Genomic DNA, 18,381 nt, shown 5'->3' with positions numbered 1-18,381 from the left:
TTCTGTTAGATGAGATTAATATATAACCGTGCCTTTCCTACGTCACGAAAGGTCTATGAAATACAGTAGATAATTTCTAACCGAAACACAATGTCATAATTTTGAAGAGAGAATATAATTAAGACAAATGGTAATTTTCGATCTTTGTACATATAGCGAACAAAGTAAACAAAATAATCTGTAATTGTAAATACAGGAATTCACTTTTTTTTTTGTTTGAAGTATTTAATAGAGTTTCTTTAACTTTTAAATATATGCAAAGCAATGCTCGGATAATTATTTGAAACCTCTTGTAAATTTATCTGCGAACAATTATCGATTCTAGAATGGTAAAAAGCAAAAATGGCCACTCCGAAGGTAAAGATATTTAGTGGTACATTCTAAAGCAGATGAACTTTTCTGGCGGAATTTTGGAACAGCTAAGTAAAGAACGGTTTTCCTCTGTAATATTCTCATGTTTCATACAACAGAAATTGAAATTACCAGTCTGACCCCCGCTCCCAATCTTTTTTTTTTATACATCTCTTTCCACCCTTTCCGGTGAGGTAAGGGACTACGAGGGCACAGTTGTTCCAAAACTCTGCCGATTCTCTTCTTTAAGATGAGAATGAATTGTAAATACCGTATTTTAACGTGTATAAGGAACCCTTTTTTGTCAAAAATTAGGTTTCCAAATTTTAAGCCAGCAAAATTAGGGGGTTTCTTATACACGTTAAAATATGGTTTTTAAGAATCTGCGAAGGTGTACACGCCGGTCAAAAAATAATGAATTGTTGAGTTCATAAGCAATATAAATGACAATATGAATGAGTTCAATGCGATCTCCAGTACTTCCCGTACTTTAAAAAAAAAAAAAGTAAATATAATATAATAAATTGTCGCACTGGTCTCAAGGTTTGAACCATTAAAAAAAAAAAAATTTAGATTTTTCAGATATTCATCAATGAATTGTTTCAAATTTGAATGCTTAAATGCAGGTAAGTGTGATTTCTCCACCGATGCTGTCAAGAAAATATTTAAAATAATAGCTAAAATATAAAAAAAAAAGGGGGGGGGGATAAATACATACATTGTGATGCAAACTTAGAGACTCTTCTTCGTTTAAATTCCATTGGTGTCGGTTGCGTGTGAGCAAACAGGCAGAGAGAGATGTGAACCGTTGAAAAAGGAGTGAAACAAGTCTATATAGGATCTCAGCCCAGTCAAGTTATTCCACCATCACATGGACAAGAGATTAATTTGCAACTTTAAATTTACTACTACTACTGTTACAAAAAAAAAAAAAAAAAAAAGCAACTATTATCGAGATGGGGTGCGGTGGCGGTGATATTCCTAGAGGGACGAGTAATGATATAAATAAAAATGAGATGGATTGTTGTATTGTTTCTGTTCTTTATTTGTTACGGGGTCACGAACTGGGAAAGCAGCAATATTTATCATAGCGACTGTTTTTTTTTCTTAATAGGAAAAGCAGCGAGGATAGTCGTGGACACAATAGAAAAAGAAGAGAGAAACGAGGAGTGGCAGCAAAGACAAAGTTTATTAATTTTTAAGACGCGAGCCGGCAAAAACGTCTTTACGTTCTGAATCAAAATTGCGCCGAGGTCGACTTTGCCTTTCATCGTTTCGGAGTCGATAAATTAAGTACCAGGGTCGATTTAATAGACTAGTCCCCTCCCCACAAATTTCAAGCCTTGTGCCTATTATTATTATTATTATTAAGGCGGCGAGCTGGCAGAATCGTTAGCACGCTGGGCGAAAATGCTTAGCAGTATTTCGTCTGCCGCTACGTTCTGAGTTCAAATTCCGCCGAGGTCGACTTTGCCTTTCATCCTTTCAGAGTCGATAAATTAAGTACCAGTGAAATACTGCGGTCGATGTAATCGACTTAATCCCTTCCCCCAAATTTGAGGTCTTGTGCTTCCAGCTGAAAAGATTATTATTATTATTTGCGGTGGTTACTCGTGCATTAGTATTGAGAGAAAAGAAAAACTTAGCTTAGATCACGAGAATATTTTGCTCTGGACTTGATCGAATAACAAGAATGTTAAGTTGGTTTGTTGTTTGTAGTAGTTTTTCATGGGGTGAAGAGTGGGTATAGAAAGAGAAAAAAGAAAAAAAAATCGGATGGGTGGGGATATTTAACCCTCGTGATACAAACCAACGCGAGACCACCCCTAGTTCCTTCTATGATACACATTCCATCTAAATTTCATGTCTGTTTAAGTTCCTAACACCAGCTTAATTAATATAACTACGTAAGGTATGTTATTATTATTATTATTATTTAGGTCACTGCCTGGAATCGAACTCGGAATCTTGGGGTTAGTAGCCCGTGCTCTTAATCACTACGCCATATAGTGTCGTGCTTAAGAGCGCAGGCTACTAACCCCAAGATTCCAAGTTCGGTTCCAGGCAGTGACCTGAATAATAACAACAACGTACCTTAGGAATGAGAACCCAAGTTCGAAGTTTCCCAAGACACCTGATGAAGGCTGGAGAGTAGTATATCAGCCGAAACGTTGTGTTAACAACAAACAAGAGGAGGACAAATATCCGTCGAATGTAAATAATGTACATAATTCCTCATCTCTTAAATATAGAAGTGTGAAATGCCATTCAGAATAAACATCAACTCCCATTCACAGACATATTTTCTTTTTCAAAGTCGACCCGTTCGAAATGGCTTCGTCCATACCATCGGACCGGTACTTGACCGCTAAATAAACTAGCACTCACACGCAGGTCAATGACATCGACTAAACCGCTTCTTCACCTATAACTGCTCGCCTTGTGTCAGAATTACAAGAAAACTATTATTAGCAAGCTGGTAGACTCGTTAGAGTGTCGGACAAAATGCTTAGCGACATTTCTTCAGGATCTTTATATTCTGAGTTCAAATCTCGCCGAGGATCTTTTCCTGTCATCCGTTCGGAGCTGATAAAAATAAGTACTCATTGAGTACTGGGGGTTTACATAAACGATTAGGTCCCTAATTTCAAACCTTGCGCCTTTAGTAGAAATTTATTATTATTATTATGGCGAGCTGGCAGAAACGTTAGCACGCCGGGCGAAATGCTAAGCGGTATTTCGTCTGCCGCTACGTTCTAAGTTCAAATTTCGCCAAGGTCGACTTTGCCTTTCATCCTTTCGGGGTCGATTAAATAAGTACCAGTTACGTACTGGAGTCGATGTAATCGACTTAATCCCTTCCCCCAAATTCGAGGCCTTGTGCTTTTCCAGTAGAAATAATAATAATAATTGTTATTAAGGCTGCGAGCAGGCAGAATCGTTAGCACGCCGGGCGAAACGCTAAGCGCCTGCTGCTACGTTCTGAGTTCAAATTCCGCCGAGGTTGACTTTGCCTTTCATCCTTTCGGGGTGGATAAAATAAGTATCTGTTGAACACTGGGGTCGATTACATCGACTTAACCCCACTCCCAAGATTGCTGCCCTTGTGGAAAAATTATTATTAGTATTTTAAAGGTGCCAAACTGGCAGAATCGTTAGCGCGTAGGACCTAATGCTTAGCGATATTTCTTCCAGCTCTTTACATTCTGAGTTCAAAATTTACCTTTCATCCTTTCGGGGTAGATAATATAAGTACAGAACAATGTAATCCACTTGCCTCGTCCCCTCAAAATTGCTGGCCTTGATAATAATTAGCATTATCTACTGTTATTATAAAAGAGGCAAGCTGGTAGAATCATTAGAGCGATAGAAAATGCCTTGCGGTATTTGTTCCGACTATTTACGTTCGGAGTTCAAATCCCATTGAGGGTGCCTTTGTAACGCTCGTGCATGTCTAAAAGTGTCAAGAGGAAAGTTAAAAAACAAAAATCAAAAAACCCCCCAAAAAACCTGACAGTGTGAATGAAGAAATACGTCAAATATGTGACTTATTTGTCTTTACTCTAGCCAGCACCAATCGTTTCCTCTTGTCCTATTTGCACTGTAAGTAAAAACTACAACTAAAATCCTCTTTAAAAGGTGGACGTCTTACGCCAGTCTGGCTTCTAAGTTGATGATGTCCGTTGTCTCTAGACATTCAACATATTCCAACGTCATTCATGCTGTAAGATCTACCTTCTCACATGTCAATTTGCCGCAGTCGTCACGTAAAGGTTATAAAGCCAGGTTGAAAAGCGAGGAAAGTAAAGCTCGCTGAACAAAACTAAACCACACTCGCCACACATCACACGCAAATATGAACTTAGGGAACAAAAATAGATAAGTTGTTAATCTTTTTTTTTTTGCCAAACCAGAAGAGTCCTTATAGTTAGTGTTTACTGTTTTTTAAATTTTATTTTAGTCATTAATCCATAAAGCGCTGGGATTTGCACTTACATAGCATGGACTGCTGAGCACATTTTATGAAAATGAGATTACTATGCACAAATAAAAAAAAAAAAATATAGTTAAAATATCTTCTTAGTATATAATGGCGGCAAGTTTTACATCATCTGAAAAGTCAATAGTTGAACTATTAGTCCTCTTGCATTCTGGGGGGTATCGGAGCGTTTGAATGATATTAGACCCCAACAAACACCCATAAATTAAGTGCATATATCTGGACTTGTACTTAACGGTGATGATCGTGGCCCGTCGCGCTTTATGTGTTAAGCTACTGCGAAATAAAATCTTAACTGGGATAAAAAGCTGGTAAGAGTGACCATCTGTGGAACGTCTCAGGCAGAACGCGGTTTACTTTGAAAATTTTTGACAAAATTTGGTATTTGGTAATTATCCAAATCCCAAAACTTTAACACGAAATAACTTCTAAATACCAAATTTTGTCAAAAATGCTCAAAGTAAACCGTGTTCTGCCTGAGACATTCCACCAGTATACGAGGTTTCAAACTGTTTTGTTAAAAAAAAAAAAAAATTAATAAAAAAATCTGAGCCAAACATAACAGATCCACCCCTTTATTGCCGAACCGCTAAATTACCGGAACTTAATTAAACAAACCAACGTCCATTTTCAAGCAATGGGGGAGAGAGGAGAATACACATACCACACTATCCATCCATCCACACACACACACACACACACGATGGGCTTTCACAGTTTCCGTCAAATTCACTCGCAAAACATGGGTCGGCCCGGGGCTGTAGTAGAAGACATTTGCCCGAAATGCCAAGGAGTGGGAACGAACCCGAAACCACGTGGTTGCAAAGCGAAAAAAAAACAAAACAAAAACAAACCGATATTATATATCGGCCAATGAGTTTTAATTGATTGACTGAACGATTAATCAGACAATCAATTACTGAAATGGTTGACTAATTGATAAATAAAAAAATAAAGTGAGATAGAACCAGCACGTGTTTCTCATTGGCATGATGACCCACCCGAGATGGAAAAAAAAAAAAACGATTTACGTCTGCTTTACGTTGTTACATTTGTTTCTTAGCCCTAACTTGAAACTATAATATCGCATAAAAATTTAGCTGAGTAAACCCTAAACCCTTTCCAACCACTGTACTTCTTTTGAAAGGTGATATTACAGTGATCACTCGCCATATCGCGCCCTCGGTACATCGCGGATTTTTCTGGCTAATATATGTAAATTTATACCGCGGACTCCTCAGATTATCGCGGGTTTCTGCGGTCGATAGGTATTCATATTTTTTTAGATTTTAATTATTTCTGTGGTAAAATAAGCATTTTCACGCCTAAAAATTAATAAATAAAAATACAGTACAGCACTACACTGTATAACATTAAATAAAATTTATAAATAAAACAAAATACGTAGTGTACCGTAGATGAGTAAACAAAGAATCGCATATACTGTATGGAAAACGAAACTCGGGAGGCCAGTGTCTGGTGTTGTTTTGTATTTATAATAAAACAAATATATACAAATTATAAAAATACACTACTGTTTCTACGCGGATTTTCACCTATCGCGGGTGGTTTTTAGAACGTAACACCCGCGTTAGTCGAGGTATTACTGTAAACCTTTCGCCATCAAGATAGGAACATAAGAATAATGAGTAACGAATTCAGTCAGTGCCAATGCAGAACCTATGGTAAATAATATACCAAGTCGACGCAAATGAACATCGTTACATAAACGAAAGAGTTTATTAAATTTACACCACCAACACAACAGTGATAAGACGTAGCATTATTTTATTATTCTATCGTTGTGCATTGGCTTACTGTCATAACCTGTAACAAAGAAAGAAAGAAGAAAAGGTCATGTTACTCTGAGTAGGACGGACTTCTTATTTTCCTTCCTGTTTATGTAATTTTGTAGTCGTATTTTTAGATAAGACAAAAAAAAAAAGATATTTGATTTCGGCATCTTTTGTAAAAGCAGTCACAAAAGATACTCTTTCATTTCAAAGCGGTCGTAGGACAAAGACACTTGACTAGAAATGTTAATAGCATTTCATTTATATTTTCTCTCTCTCTTTCTCATTTTATTCTTTTACTTGGTTTCAGTGACTAGACTGCGGCCATGCTGGGACAACTCATTGAAAAGGTTTAGTCGAAAAAAGCCGATCTCTGTACGTATTCTTTTAAACAATCCGATTACTCATACAATCGGACTCTTTTGCCGAACCGTTAATTAATGGGTACGTAAACAAACCAACATCGGTGGCCAAGCAATGTGGCAACAAAGGGTACGTACACACACACACACACACATAAATATGTATAAGACAGGCTTCTACATAGTTTCCGTCTACTTGATTAACTATCAAAGTATTGGACAGTCCAGACCTATAACAGGAGACACTTGCCCAAGGTGTCGTGCGATGGGACTGAACTCAAAACCAGCGTTTGTAAAGCTAACTTCTTAACCACACAACCATACTACACTCCTCCCCCCTCTCTTTTCACACACGCACACAATATTCATTCTCTCCCTTTTTTTATTTTTATTTCTTCCTATCATAATCCTGGCTTTTTTATGCCTGCTTTTGCATATATAGTTTTCTCCAATTATCCTTATTTTTTTCCGGAGAGGGATTTTTTTTCTGAAACGTCAACACCTTCTTAACTCTACACCAATTTTATTAAACTATTCTTTTTTGACGAAACACCATTTAGTTTCCTGGAGCCCTGATTTTTATTTAACCACTCTTTTCTCGATATTTTTACTATCATCCCAAACTACATAGTTTTATTTTAAGAAATAATAAATCTCTGAACGCGGTAATTAACAGTAGCTGCACGACAATGTGAAATATATTTGCCACTTAAATGCGGCTAACCTCTAAGGGTGATTGCTACTGTAGCTTGTAGCCCCAGGAGGACATCTCCTCCAGCTGGCTACTGACACACTTTCTGTACCCTGTCGCTATTTGCAAACACCGACAGGGCACAGAAAGTGTGTCACTAGCCAGCTGGAGGAGATGTCCTCCTGGGGCTACAAGCTACAGTAGCAATCACCCTTAAGGGTTAGCCGCATTTAAGTGACAAATATACTTAACCTTTATTTTAAGACTTCCCCGTAAATTCCCACTTTCAATTTTACATTTAGCCATGTCGATAAACTCCACTTTCCTCTATCTCTCTCTCACCCCCGCTCCCACTTATTCGAATTCCTTTTCATTTCTATTCTCTTCCTCGACAAGTCATCACTGTTTAACTTCTACACACACAACAAACAATATAACAATCAACGACTAAGGCTGGCAGAATCGTTAGCACGCCGGGAAAAATGCTTAGCGGTATTTCGTCCGTCTTTACGTTGTGAGTTCAAATTCCGTCGAGGTCGACTTTGCCTTTCATCTTTTCGGGAGTCGATAAATTAAGTAATTTTTAATACTTCAATTAAATACTAGTGAAACACTGGGGCCGATATGGACTTAAGGCGGTCGTACCCCAAAATTGTTGGCCTTGTGCCACAATTTGAAAGTAATCAACAATAATATTTACCTATGGGTTCGGAGAAATCCATATTGGCAGCAGTGTACTGTTGGTGGTTTTCAAACCATCCTATTTCTTCAGATGTAAACATTCCTGGAAGAAAGAAAGAAAAAAAAAAAGGATATTAAAAGAAGTGAAAATTGAGTTGGAAATTCCAAGCATTAGGTCATCTAACAAAGAAAGAAAACTGGGAAGGGGGTGAGTAACGTAGAGGAAACACGAAACGAAAGAGGATTTTAAATAACGGTATGTGTGTGTGTGTGAGAGAGAATGTCGGACGTCAAAAAGCATTGCGGTATTTAGAATCAACTTTTTGTTTTATAACACATCCTACCATGCTTCTCGAGGAGGCCAAACGCCAACAATGTGTTGAAGTATTGAATCAAAAAGATCTCTTATCGCCACCTTAACTCGATTTTTTAGTGGAGAGGTAACCCGATATTTTAATGGCAATTTTTTAATGGGAGTGAGATAACTAAAAAGTACCCTCAAATTATGTAATATATATTTCATACTTATCAGTCCCCTCAACCGTTTATAATCATAATTATCGGATCTATTTCAAAACGGGGGCACCAGTATTTTCTTAACGAAACACTTATGGATCTTGTTCAAAACGGGGGCACCAGTATTTTCTTAACGAAACACTTTGAAACTTGGGACACTGGTAGAATGTGTCATATAAAACATCTTTTACTCTTAGTCTTCTTAACAAAAAAACGTACATCGCAAGTTATTCCATGTTAAAGTTGTCGTATTTCTGTAATTTCAACCAATCACTGACGTCTATTCAGCTGAATAGAGTTACTGCTGGGCGGTCATAAAAATGTTATTCCCTGTGACATATTTCATCCGGTTTAATCGTAATTTATACGCATATATTGTTTATATAATAAATTACGCTGTGCGTATCTGTGTGTAACAATTTTAGAGTTCGGATGTTAGGGTTAGGGTTAACAGTCTGGTTAGGGTTAGGGGATTAATACGATATACACCGTTACAGCGCTAACTGTTTTCAACCGAATAGACGTCAGTGATTAGTAGAAATTATCGAAATAAGACAATTTTTTACATGAAATAAATTCGAATACAAAATTTTTTTCTGTTCTATAACACAAAATAGATAAGTATACGAAGTTTGAAAGTCCTTCGGTACCAAAAACACTACATAAAACATAAATGAAAACTGGTGCCCCCGTTTTGAAATAGATCCTAATTATCATATACATATTACTATAATCATTATATCTAATCTTCCACTTAGTCTGCCTTAAAAGGCCATTTACACAGCAGGCATCAATCATCTCCGCGACACACTTAAAGCAATATACTTTCTCCTTTTACCGCACCAATATTTCTGACTAAGCAACCTAGTTTAGACTAATAATAATAACAATAATAATAAATAGCGATACATTCCACAAGTCATAACATCATTACCTAGGCTGACCTGCCAAACGACATCCCTGCTACATACACTACCTGTCAGTCATCTACTCCAACCACCCGGACCCCACTTCACCTACCCACCTCCGACCATTCAAAGCACTCTTTCCTCACAAAACAGTGTTAAACGGAATGGAACCCCAATGCTGGCTGCTGCTGCTTTTAATAAACATCCCAGAACCATCGGCACCTGTATTGACATGTAACACGTGTCAGGCTTTACGGTCTTAAAGCATTCCTCACCACTGTAGTCGTCTGATTTTGCAAGATGTATGGTCAGAGACGTTCCGACCGTGACCACACACCGTTTTTCTTTTCTAGCAAGCGTAGTGTATCTAGGGCTACATTATTCAGTGTGTGCTCTCATTAAGATGTTAGAGTTGGATCTTTTAAAATTCTTTCTAGCCACCAGAATTTCCCAAATTTTAAGAAGATTAAAAAAAAAAAGTTTTCTACATTGTTGCAAAAACTTTTATTAATAATTTCTAGAAGGGGGGAAAAAAAAAAAATGAATGTGATTTTCATCATCTACAAACAAAACTACAACAGTGTGGAAAAAAAAATGGTGGTTGGAAAGAATTTAAAAGAGCACGTAGAGTGATATAACAGATTTGGCTGCTATTTCTAACAGATCAAGTGACTGCGTAGAGGTCGCCTTCATATCGGTTCCCACTTACATCCTCTGTTCTAATGCTATAGCGTACTGAAAGTCACTTGCCCACGCCACCCCCCGTTCCGCGTTTATAGTTCATCATGTATCGACACATTTCAACCTGAAACAGCCTGTGACTTCAACTACGACATCATTACACAACTGAACTTTGTCTCAACCCCATAAAAAGCAGTTTCATATATCCCTCAATCAAATAACATCTAAACCACGTGCGAGCAACTTTTTTGAGAAGCGGGCCGCACTAGTAAAAGAATTTAAGGTAGTTTTTTTGTTAGGCGTGCTATTCAGATAGTCCTGCGAGCCGCAATTTGCCAATTACTGATCTAGACCTAGTAGGCTTCATACTAACAGTTTGAAGCCATCCCATCAAGATTTAACGAGGGAGCTTCTACGCAATCGCTTGACCAGCTAGAAATAGTAGCCAATGTCAGAACGCATATATGTGTCTGTTCATCCAAGGCTGGCCTGGTGCTTAGACAACGAAAACGATCTTTCAGTGCATGAACCAACGAAACCATCTACATAGCCGCTAAATTGCTAGAAATAGAAGCTTAAATTTCCCGAATCCACAGTCTACAGCAGTGGTTCTCAACCATTGTTTGCCTATGAAACCCTTCTGATTCCTATTTTACTCTGCTGGACCCCCCCCCCCTAGATATTCGATGTTTAAGAAAAAGATGTTAAAATATTTTGCGCATTGTAGAAGCATAACCAATTCACTGCACATAAATTTTAACAGCAAAATCTTATGTGAATCCCGGTTGAGAATCACTTCTTAATACAATAAAAATATTTTGATCTGCTCTAAATGACGGTGGTCAGACATTAAAACCAAAAATGCCCTTCGTTTGTTCAAAATTAGTCTTCATTCGTTTAAACTTCTTTATAGTTAAGAGCATTGTTATTATTGATATGAAGGCTGCAAATTGGTAGAATCGTTAGAGCGTCGGTAAAAGTGCTTTGCGGTGTTTGCCCCCAGCTCTTTATGTTCTAAGTTCAAATCCTGCAGAGGTGTATTAGCCTTTCGTGGCCGATAAGATAAAGAACTAATTAAGTACCAGTGTCAATGGTATCCATTAATCTAAATCCTTCAAAATTGTTGGCCCTGTGCCTAAATCAGAAACTTTTATTACTGATATCACCAAGACGGAGAGTTAGCAGAATCGGCAGAGCACTGGACAAAAATACACTGTGATATTCTAGAGAACTCATTATGTTCTAAGTTCAAATCCAGCCCGGGGTGGGAGATGGGTGTCAACCTTGTCGTCCATCCCTCTGGGGGTCGATGAATTAAAGTACGATTTAAGTTATGGGGACGTAAACAGACCAACACCGGCTGTGAAGCAGTGGGTAGTGAAACAAACACAGACACGTACACACATATGCGACGGGCTTCCCGAGACTTTCCGTCAGCCAAATTCACCCACACAGCCATATCTGCGTCTAAGATATCTTTTTACAAATATATATATTTTTAAATCTATTTTCTTTCCTTTTTTTTTGTTATGCTTTAGTTTCCAATTACGATGTAGTTGTTATATGTTCTCTTGATATTTTGGCTTGCAATTTAAAATGTGTTGTCATTGTTAAACTACGTATTTTTGAATTAATTAAATTCAATATTTCATTCAGTCCAGCATTTATTGCTATTCACAAATAATTGTTATATGAATAAATTATCTCTCTAAAACAATTGTTTCATTTAATGACTAATTAAAATTATGCGATGAAGGCGAATGGGGTTAAATATTCTTTTTTAAAAATTAAATGCGAATTACAAATGTTTCAGAACGTGGAATACAATAAAATGACGGGGGAAAAAAAGAAAGAAAAAAAGTGGTGGTTGCTGCCCCCAAAGCACGGTGAGGGTTTGCAGGCATTCAATAAGGCTTCTCCGCGTTGTTTTGAAACGTAGGATATAAAAAGACGAAAAAAAAAAAAAGGAAAAAAATCTTGACCATGATGGAGAAATTCCAACTTATATCGAACACAGGGTCATCTTAAAAAATAAGCACACAGGGCAGTTGCCAGGGGCCTCGTGGGTCTAGGGGCCCAATTATGATCTATGTATACTGTGGTTGGCAGTCAAAAAAAAAAAAAAAAAAAAAAAAAACCTACAGAGCTCAGTGCATTGATTGTCTCAGAGACCTGTAATGCTGCTAAGACAGCTCTGGTGGGACAGCTATTCGGAAAGTCCGTCAATTATGCAAGCGGGGGTTGTTTGTGAACTATAGTGGCTACCGTTTGTCATATCTCAGTGTGGAACAACTGCCTTTAAAAGCAATTCTAAACAACGAACAGAATACATACTTAATGCGTATGTACTATTGAAAGCCTTCTAAATTACGGTATTTATCTTGAGCGAGTTTCTCATGTAGACTTGTAGTGTTAAAAGCACAGAAAAAATATCAGGAGCAGGGAAGGTTGCTTAGCAGCGGCGCTGGAATTGATAGATCTAGAATTCTGCTTGTTAACTTCATTCACCAGTAGCAAATATCCACGGCACCACCTTCCAAGCAACCTCAGCTGCTAGCTGATAAAGTTAAATAGTGATTGTAAAGTCACCGATGTTGCATTTATATGGCAGGTTGCAATAAATAAATAAACAATAAAGTCATTATTGGCAACAGAAGCAATATTAGTTCAAAATTAGGTTAAACTGTAGAAAGTTTTCAATGGTATATACACTTTAAGTAGGTATACAGATTGCCAATTCTGAACTACACCACTTCCGTCGCTAACAATGAACTCTAAATAATATACACTGATCCATCAAATGTCGGCTCAGCTGTAACCAACCCGTCAACGTTTTTAAAGCGCATAGTGTATATAAGACTACATTATCCAACATATCCTTTTGTGAAATGAAATGAACTCTTAAGGAAAGGGTGATTACATTAGATCGTTAGATATTGTTGCTTTCACTTTTGTGTTGTTTTGCAAATGAAAACTTTTTTAAAAATCCCAAAAGAAAACAAATGACCCACATGCATACACGCTCGCGCGAGCACAACAAGTGTGGGTGTGTGGTTGATCATCTTGCTTCTGAATCATACGATTATGGATTCAATCCCATTGGGAAACATCTTGGACAAGCGTCTTCGACTATAGTCTTAGACCGACCAAAACCTTGTGAATAGATTTGGCAGATTGGAAACTGAAAGAATCCCATTGTGTGTGCATATATATATATATATATATATATATATATATATATATATATTTATGTGTGTCTTTAACCACCATTTGGCAACCGATATTGGTTTGTTTACATCCACGTAATCTAGCGGCTCGGCAAAACAGCAATAGAATAGGTACCAAGCTAAAAATAAGCACCGGGATCGATTTGACTAAAAACCTGAAGATGGTGCCCCAGCGTGGTCACAGTACAAAGACTGAAACAAGTAAAAGATTAAATGTGTGTATATGTGTATGCACACACTTTCACATTATATACCTGTGTACATATATAAATACACGTGTGAGGAGTTTACAAAAATGAAATAAGGGAAATAACTTAAATGGGCTAATGGCAAGAAATTCAAGCCAACAGTGATGAACCGAACACTGCTTGAGAAGAAAAGAGGGGGGGAATGAAAGTGAACTAAAATATACAACTTAATTTGGGGTAGGGGAGGGGAACCGTTTCCTTTCTCCTAAAGGCACAAGGTTTGAAATTTGATGGGAGGAGACTAGTCAATTACATTGACCCCAGTGCGTAACTGGTACTTAATTTATCGACCCTGGCGGAATTTGAACTCAGAACATGGAGACAGACGAAATACCGCTAAGCATTTCGTTGTTGGAGCGGGGAACCTAATGCTACTCTTGAGAATATCAAGAGATTAAGAATTAATGTCAATGGAATTTAAATTTCTTTTACAGGAATTAGCTAAAGTCTATGTCAGTGATCCACTTCAATAATTTCCCTTGGTTCACATCACTTTGTGTAATTAGGTAAATTATACTGGACAATCCTCATTTCCTACTCAGAAAATCTGTCACCTGGTTAAAGCAAATTGGAGATGATTATGATTTACAGATGAAGTCTAATAAATCTGGAACATGTCTATAGTTGTCACTTTGCATGCTAACGAAGATCACGTCTACTCTCACCTTAAATGTGGAAATTCAATTAACTGAGAAATTATTTCTTTCTTTATTGGAATTATCTCCTCTTTTCTTTGAGAGTTGCAAACAATTGCCACTAGGTTTCGTTTGCTTTCTCCAACTGAGAGGTAAATAATGATTCATTGAGAATTGTTTTGCATCTGTCATTTAGTACACACCACGACCTATGGGTGAGTGTGTGGAGTGGGGTATCATATTAAATATTTCCATATTATGAGCACACTTCTTTTTTATTAACCTGTGTAAGTGTGAGAAGAAATATTACACACAGGTGTGTCTGAATTAACAGAACAAGACTGCACATCGAGGGTCAAAGAGAAGAGGGATCCTAAACAGATACATCAAAGTTGACAGTGAAATTATCCCAGCCTTGAGGCAATAGAACAACAAGAATATTTTGGAAGCAAAATCATAATTATAAAACTATTTTTCACACCAGGAGCAATAAAAAATGGTTCCCAAACTTTTTGGGTTATCGCCCCCTTGACACCCAGGGCGCATTCTTAGCGCTCCCACCCCAACTAACCATCACAAACATAGACCTCTTTCTGAAGCAAATTCAAAGCAACTGTATTTCACAAATAAAACTTAACCTAATGACCCCATTATTTTGTTGTTTTTACATGAATTGCCTCAATTGTTATATGAATCGCTACCCCATTATCACCCAAATTTTCTTCAATGTCCCCCTTGGACCTTTTCACTGGGCCCAGAGTGGCAATACTGCCCACTTTGGGAACCACTGCTCTAAGACATACATAACAAGAAAAAGGCCTGTTTTTCTTGTGGTGTAGGTATCAGATGATGCAGACTGCAAAGAGTGACAAGATCTAGCCAACCCATGACAGCATTGGAAAGAAAAAATGATGATGATAATGACATATCTATATAATGGGTTTTTTTTCTTACTAAATCCACTCACAAGGCTTTGGTTGGCCTGAGGCTATAGCAGAAGACACTTGTCCAAGCTGCCATGCAAAGAACCAGGTTCAGTTAATATGGAAATGAAATTATAATAGAAGACTCGAGTGTATGAGATAAAACTGAATACCATAATCAATTAAATTCAGCACTTTTATAGTGTTGCCTGCAGAACAAATACAGATGACTGGTAACAACACATAAAGAAATTATGCTGTCATTTCATGAATTCTTTCTAGATTGCAGCTGCAGATAACACAAATAATGATTGCTACGTCTGTGGATTCTATTAATATTGTTAAAGACAAGAATGGTTGGTGAGCTAGCAAAGTGTGAGACGAAACACATTATAATGTTCCGTGTTTATTAGTTTTGACTTCAAAATCCTGACGTGGCTCTTTATATTTTTTTTACCTCACAGTGGAAGATGAAACCAGTTCCATTATCATATTGGTATTTCATTTTTTTTCTTTTAGTTGACTATACTCTTCCCTGCCACGAGAAAATGTTACTTTTCTGATTAACAAAGAAATTAATTTGCTAGCCTAGCAATATTAACAATTAACAGATGAGAGCTATATCTAACAAGCCACTATGTAAGATGTTTGACTGACCAGAAATAGTAACCAAATTTCCATCAACTGAAATTCTACTTCTTAAAAAAATAGGAAAGACACATTTTGCGATCATGAGTGCAACCCCTAACCACTAGGCCATGTGCCTTCACAATTAAGCAGTAAAAGGGAAAAATACTGTCAGACTAAGATTATATCTATTTCCCTGACAAATAGTGAAGATGACTTTGGACATGTTTTGGCCTTATTCTGACCTCTTCAGCAAAGGAGAGTCAGAATTTGTGAAGAAATAATCACATCTTGGTGATGGGATCAACCTTCAGTCTGAGTGAATTTGTTTTTTTATTTCAACACTGTGCTACTTCAAATAAGATGATTTAAGTAGTCAAATTTGTTATATCATTTATCTTGAATGAAAATGTCAAAGTTATAAATTATGATGTTTCACAATTGACTGTGGTTGGATAATAAGTTCTGCTGCCTTAGTGAAATGAATAATCAAGAAAAGATGTGCTTCTTTCCTTCTGCATTCATTTAGTTCCACCAAAAGAGCAGGACTAGTCTTACAATATGCAATATTTTCATTGCGCAGGTATGGCTGTGTGGTTAAAAAGCTTGCTTTGCAACCATATGGTTCCCAAGTTCAGTTCTACTGAACAGCATCTTGGGTAAGTGATTTTTCTATAACTCTTAGTTAACCAATACCTTCTCAGTGGATTTGGTAGACAGAAACTGTGTGTGTATATATTTATGCATGTTTGTCCTCTCTGACCCACCTAACAACAGGTATTGGTTTGTTTATGTTACCTTAACTTAAGCAGTTCAGCAAGAGACCAATGAAATAAGTACCAGACAAAGAGGGGGCAAAAAAAAAAAGCACTGGGATTGATTTGTTCAACTAAAAGCATTCAATGTGTGCTCCAGCATGGCCACAATCCAGTGACTGAAATAAATTAAAAGATTAGTTTCTTTTCATATCTACGGCTGACCAAAGCCCCCTGTGAGTGGATTTGGTAGACAGAAACTGAAAGAAGCCTGTCGTATATTATCATCATCATCGTTTAACGTCCGCTTTCCATGCTAGCATGGGTTGGACGATTTGACTGAGGACTGGTGAAACCAGATGGCTACACCAGGCTCCAATCTGATTTGGCAGAGTTTCTATAGCTGGATGCCCTTCCTAACGCCAACCACTCCGAGAGTGTAGTAGGTGCTTTTACGTGCCACCTGCACTAAGGCCAGGCAGGCGGTACTGGTAACGGCCATGCTCAAAAATGGTGTATTTTACGTGCCACCTGCACAGGAGCCAGTCCAGCGGCACTGGCAACGATCTTGCTCGAATGTCTTTACACGTGCTAGGAAGGCAACGCTGGGTGCCATCACGATTTCGCTTTCGCTTGCCTCAACAGGTCTTCACAAGCCGAGTTTAGTGTCCAATGAGAGAGACGACGTTGGCATGGGTGCCAGTCGTCGAATTTAGTTCGATTTCACTTGCAATAACGTACATAATTCCTCATCTCTTAAATATATAGAACTGAAAGAAGCCCATTGTGTGTGTGTGTGTGTGTGTGTGCCTGTTTGTCCTGCACCACTGCTTGATAACTGGTGTTGGTGTGTTTACATACCCATAACTTAGCAGTTCAGCAAAAAAGACTGATAGAATAAGTACCAGGCCTAGATAAAAAAAAAAAAAAGTATGGCCAGTCTAATAAATGGACACACATGCAGACAGAGGAATTGTTGCTTGTTATTTCTGCTCATCGATTCTTTCATAGTGAAACTAAATGTATATGCATATGACACTATTTAATTATTCATCATCCACACAATATAGATTATCTACTAACAATCGTTGGATTTGTTAACCTTTCATCAACTAAAAGGGAAATTTCAATTAATTATGTTTTGTATATTGTTGCAGTGTGGTACGAAGCTTGCTTCCCAAACACATGGTCTTGGGTTCAGTTCCACTGTGTGGCACCTTGGGCAAGTGTATTCTACTATAGCCTTGAGCTGACCAAAGAATTGTCAGTGGATTTTGGTAGACGGAAACTGATAGAATGTATGTGTGTGTGTGTTACTGTCTCCTTGCCATGACTACACATGACAACTGTAAATGAATGTCAAGGTGATGCAAGTGGCATGCTTCATTTCCAATCTATGAAAGTAATGTTTAGGGAAATATTACCTCAATTGAAAACGTGAGAGTTAGTGACAGGAAAGGTATCTGGCCGTAGATAATCCGCCACAACAAATACCGTCCAACACATGCAAGCGCAAAAAATGGACGTTAAAACAATGACGGACAGAGCTAAAGGACATGGACTGCACCCCATTTCGGTTTTTTTTCTTTTCTACAGAAACCCACTTTTTCGACTGCAGAGATTCCGAATCTGCAAAAAGAGAAAAAAACCGGCATCACGTTTTCAAAATTTTAATTTCTCCCACCCATTTTTTCTTTACTAGTGGGGTGGAGTGGGGGAAAATTAAAATTTTGAAAACGTGTTTTTGGGGTTTTAAAAAATCTTCAGTTTTTAAGTACGCTCCAACCTGAAGGTCCGAGAAGCTAGAAACAACAGCCAAACCGAAGATCCACTTACCAAATACGAATTACCAAAAGACCCTCAACCACATGTTCACTTTCTGTCACAGATGCATTGGCAGAGTGGAGGAGGAGTTTATTTAAATTTTACAAAATTTCTTTAAAAGTGAAATTTGGGGGGGGGGGGGGGGGGCGGGTGTTTAAA

General features: G+C 37.7%; 1 protein-coding gene across 9 annotated transcripts in view; it reads right to left on the bottom strand.

Annotated features, from left to right (window-relative positions):
* LOC106875024 (uncharacterized) overlaps positions 1-18,381 on the bottom strand; it is a 55,524-nt gene that overhangs the window by 6,808 nt on the left and 30,335 nt on the right. For 5 of the 9 annotated variants that reach the window (XM_052969936.2, XM_014922979.3, XM_014922993.3 and 2 more), the window contains one exon: positions 7,898-7,981. In XM_052969936.2, the coding sequence (XP_052825896.1) occupies positions 7,898-7,979 (82 nt within the window). In that variant the 5' untranslated portion in view covers positions 7,980-7,981. Of the gene's footprint in view, positions 1-1,069; positions 1,312-7,897; positions 7,982-8,613; positions 8,633-9,328; positions 10,655-17,822; positions 17,842-18,381 lie in introns of those variants that run through there. The other 4 variants (XM_089356086.1, XM_089356084.1, XM_089356083.1 and 1 more) reach the window with 4 other exon arrangements.

Source organism: Octopus bimaculoides, chromosome 8 (assembly GCF_046866305.1).
Source record: "Octopus bimaculoides isolate indiv1 chromosome 8, ASM4686630v1, whole genome shotgun sequence".
Taxonomy (NCBI): Eukaryota; Metazoa; Mollusca; class Cephalopoda; order Octopoda; family Octopodidae; genus Octopus; species Octopus bimaculoides.
Note: the sequence above shows the minus strand (reverse complement) of the source record. Positions and strands in the feature narration are given on the sequence as shown.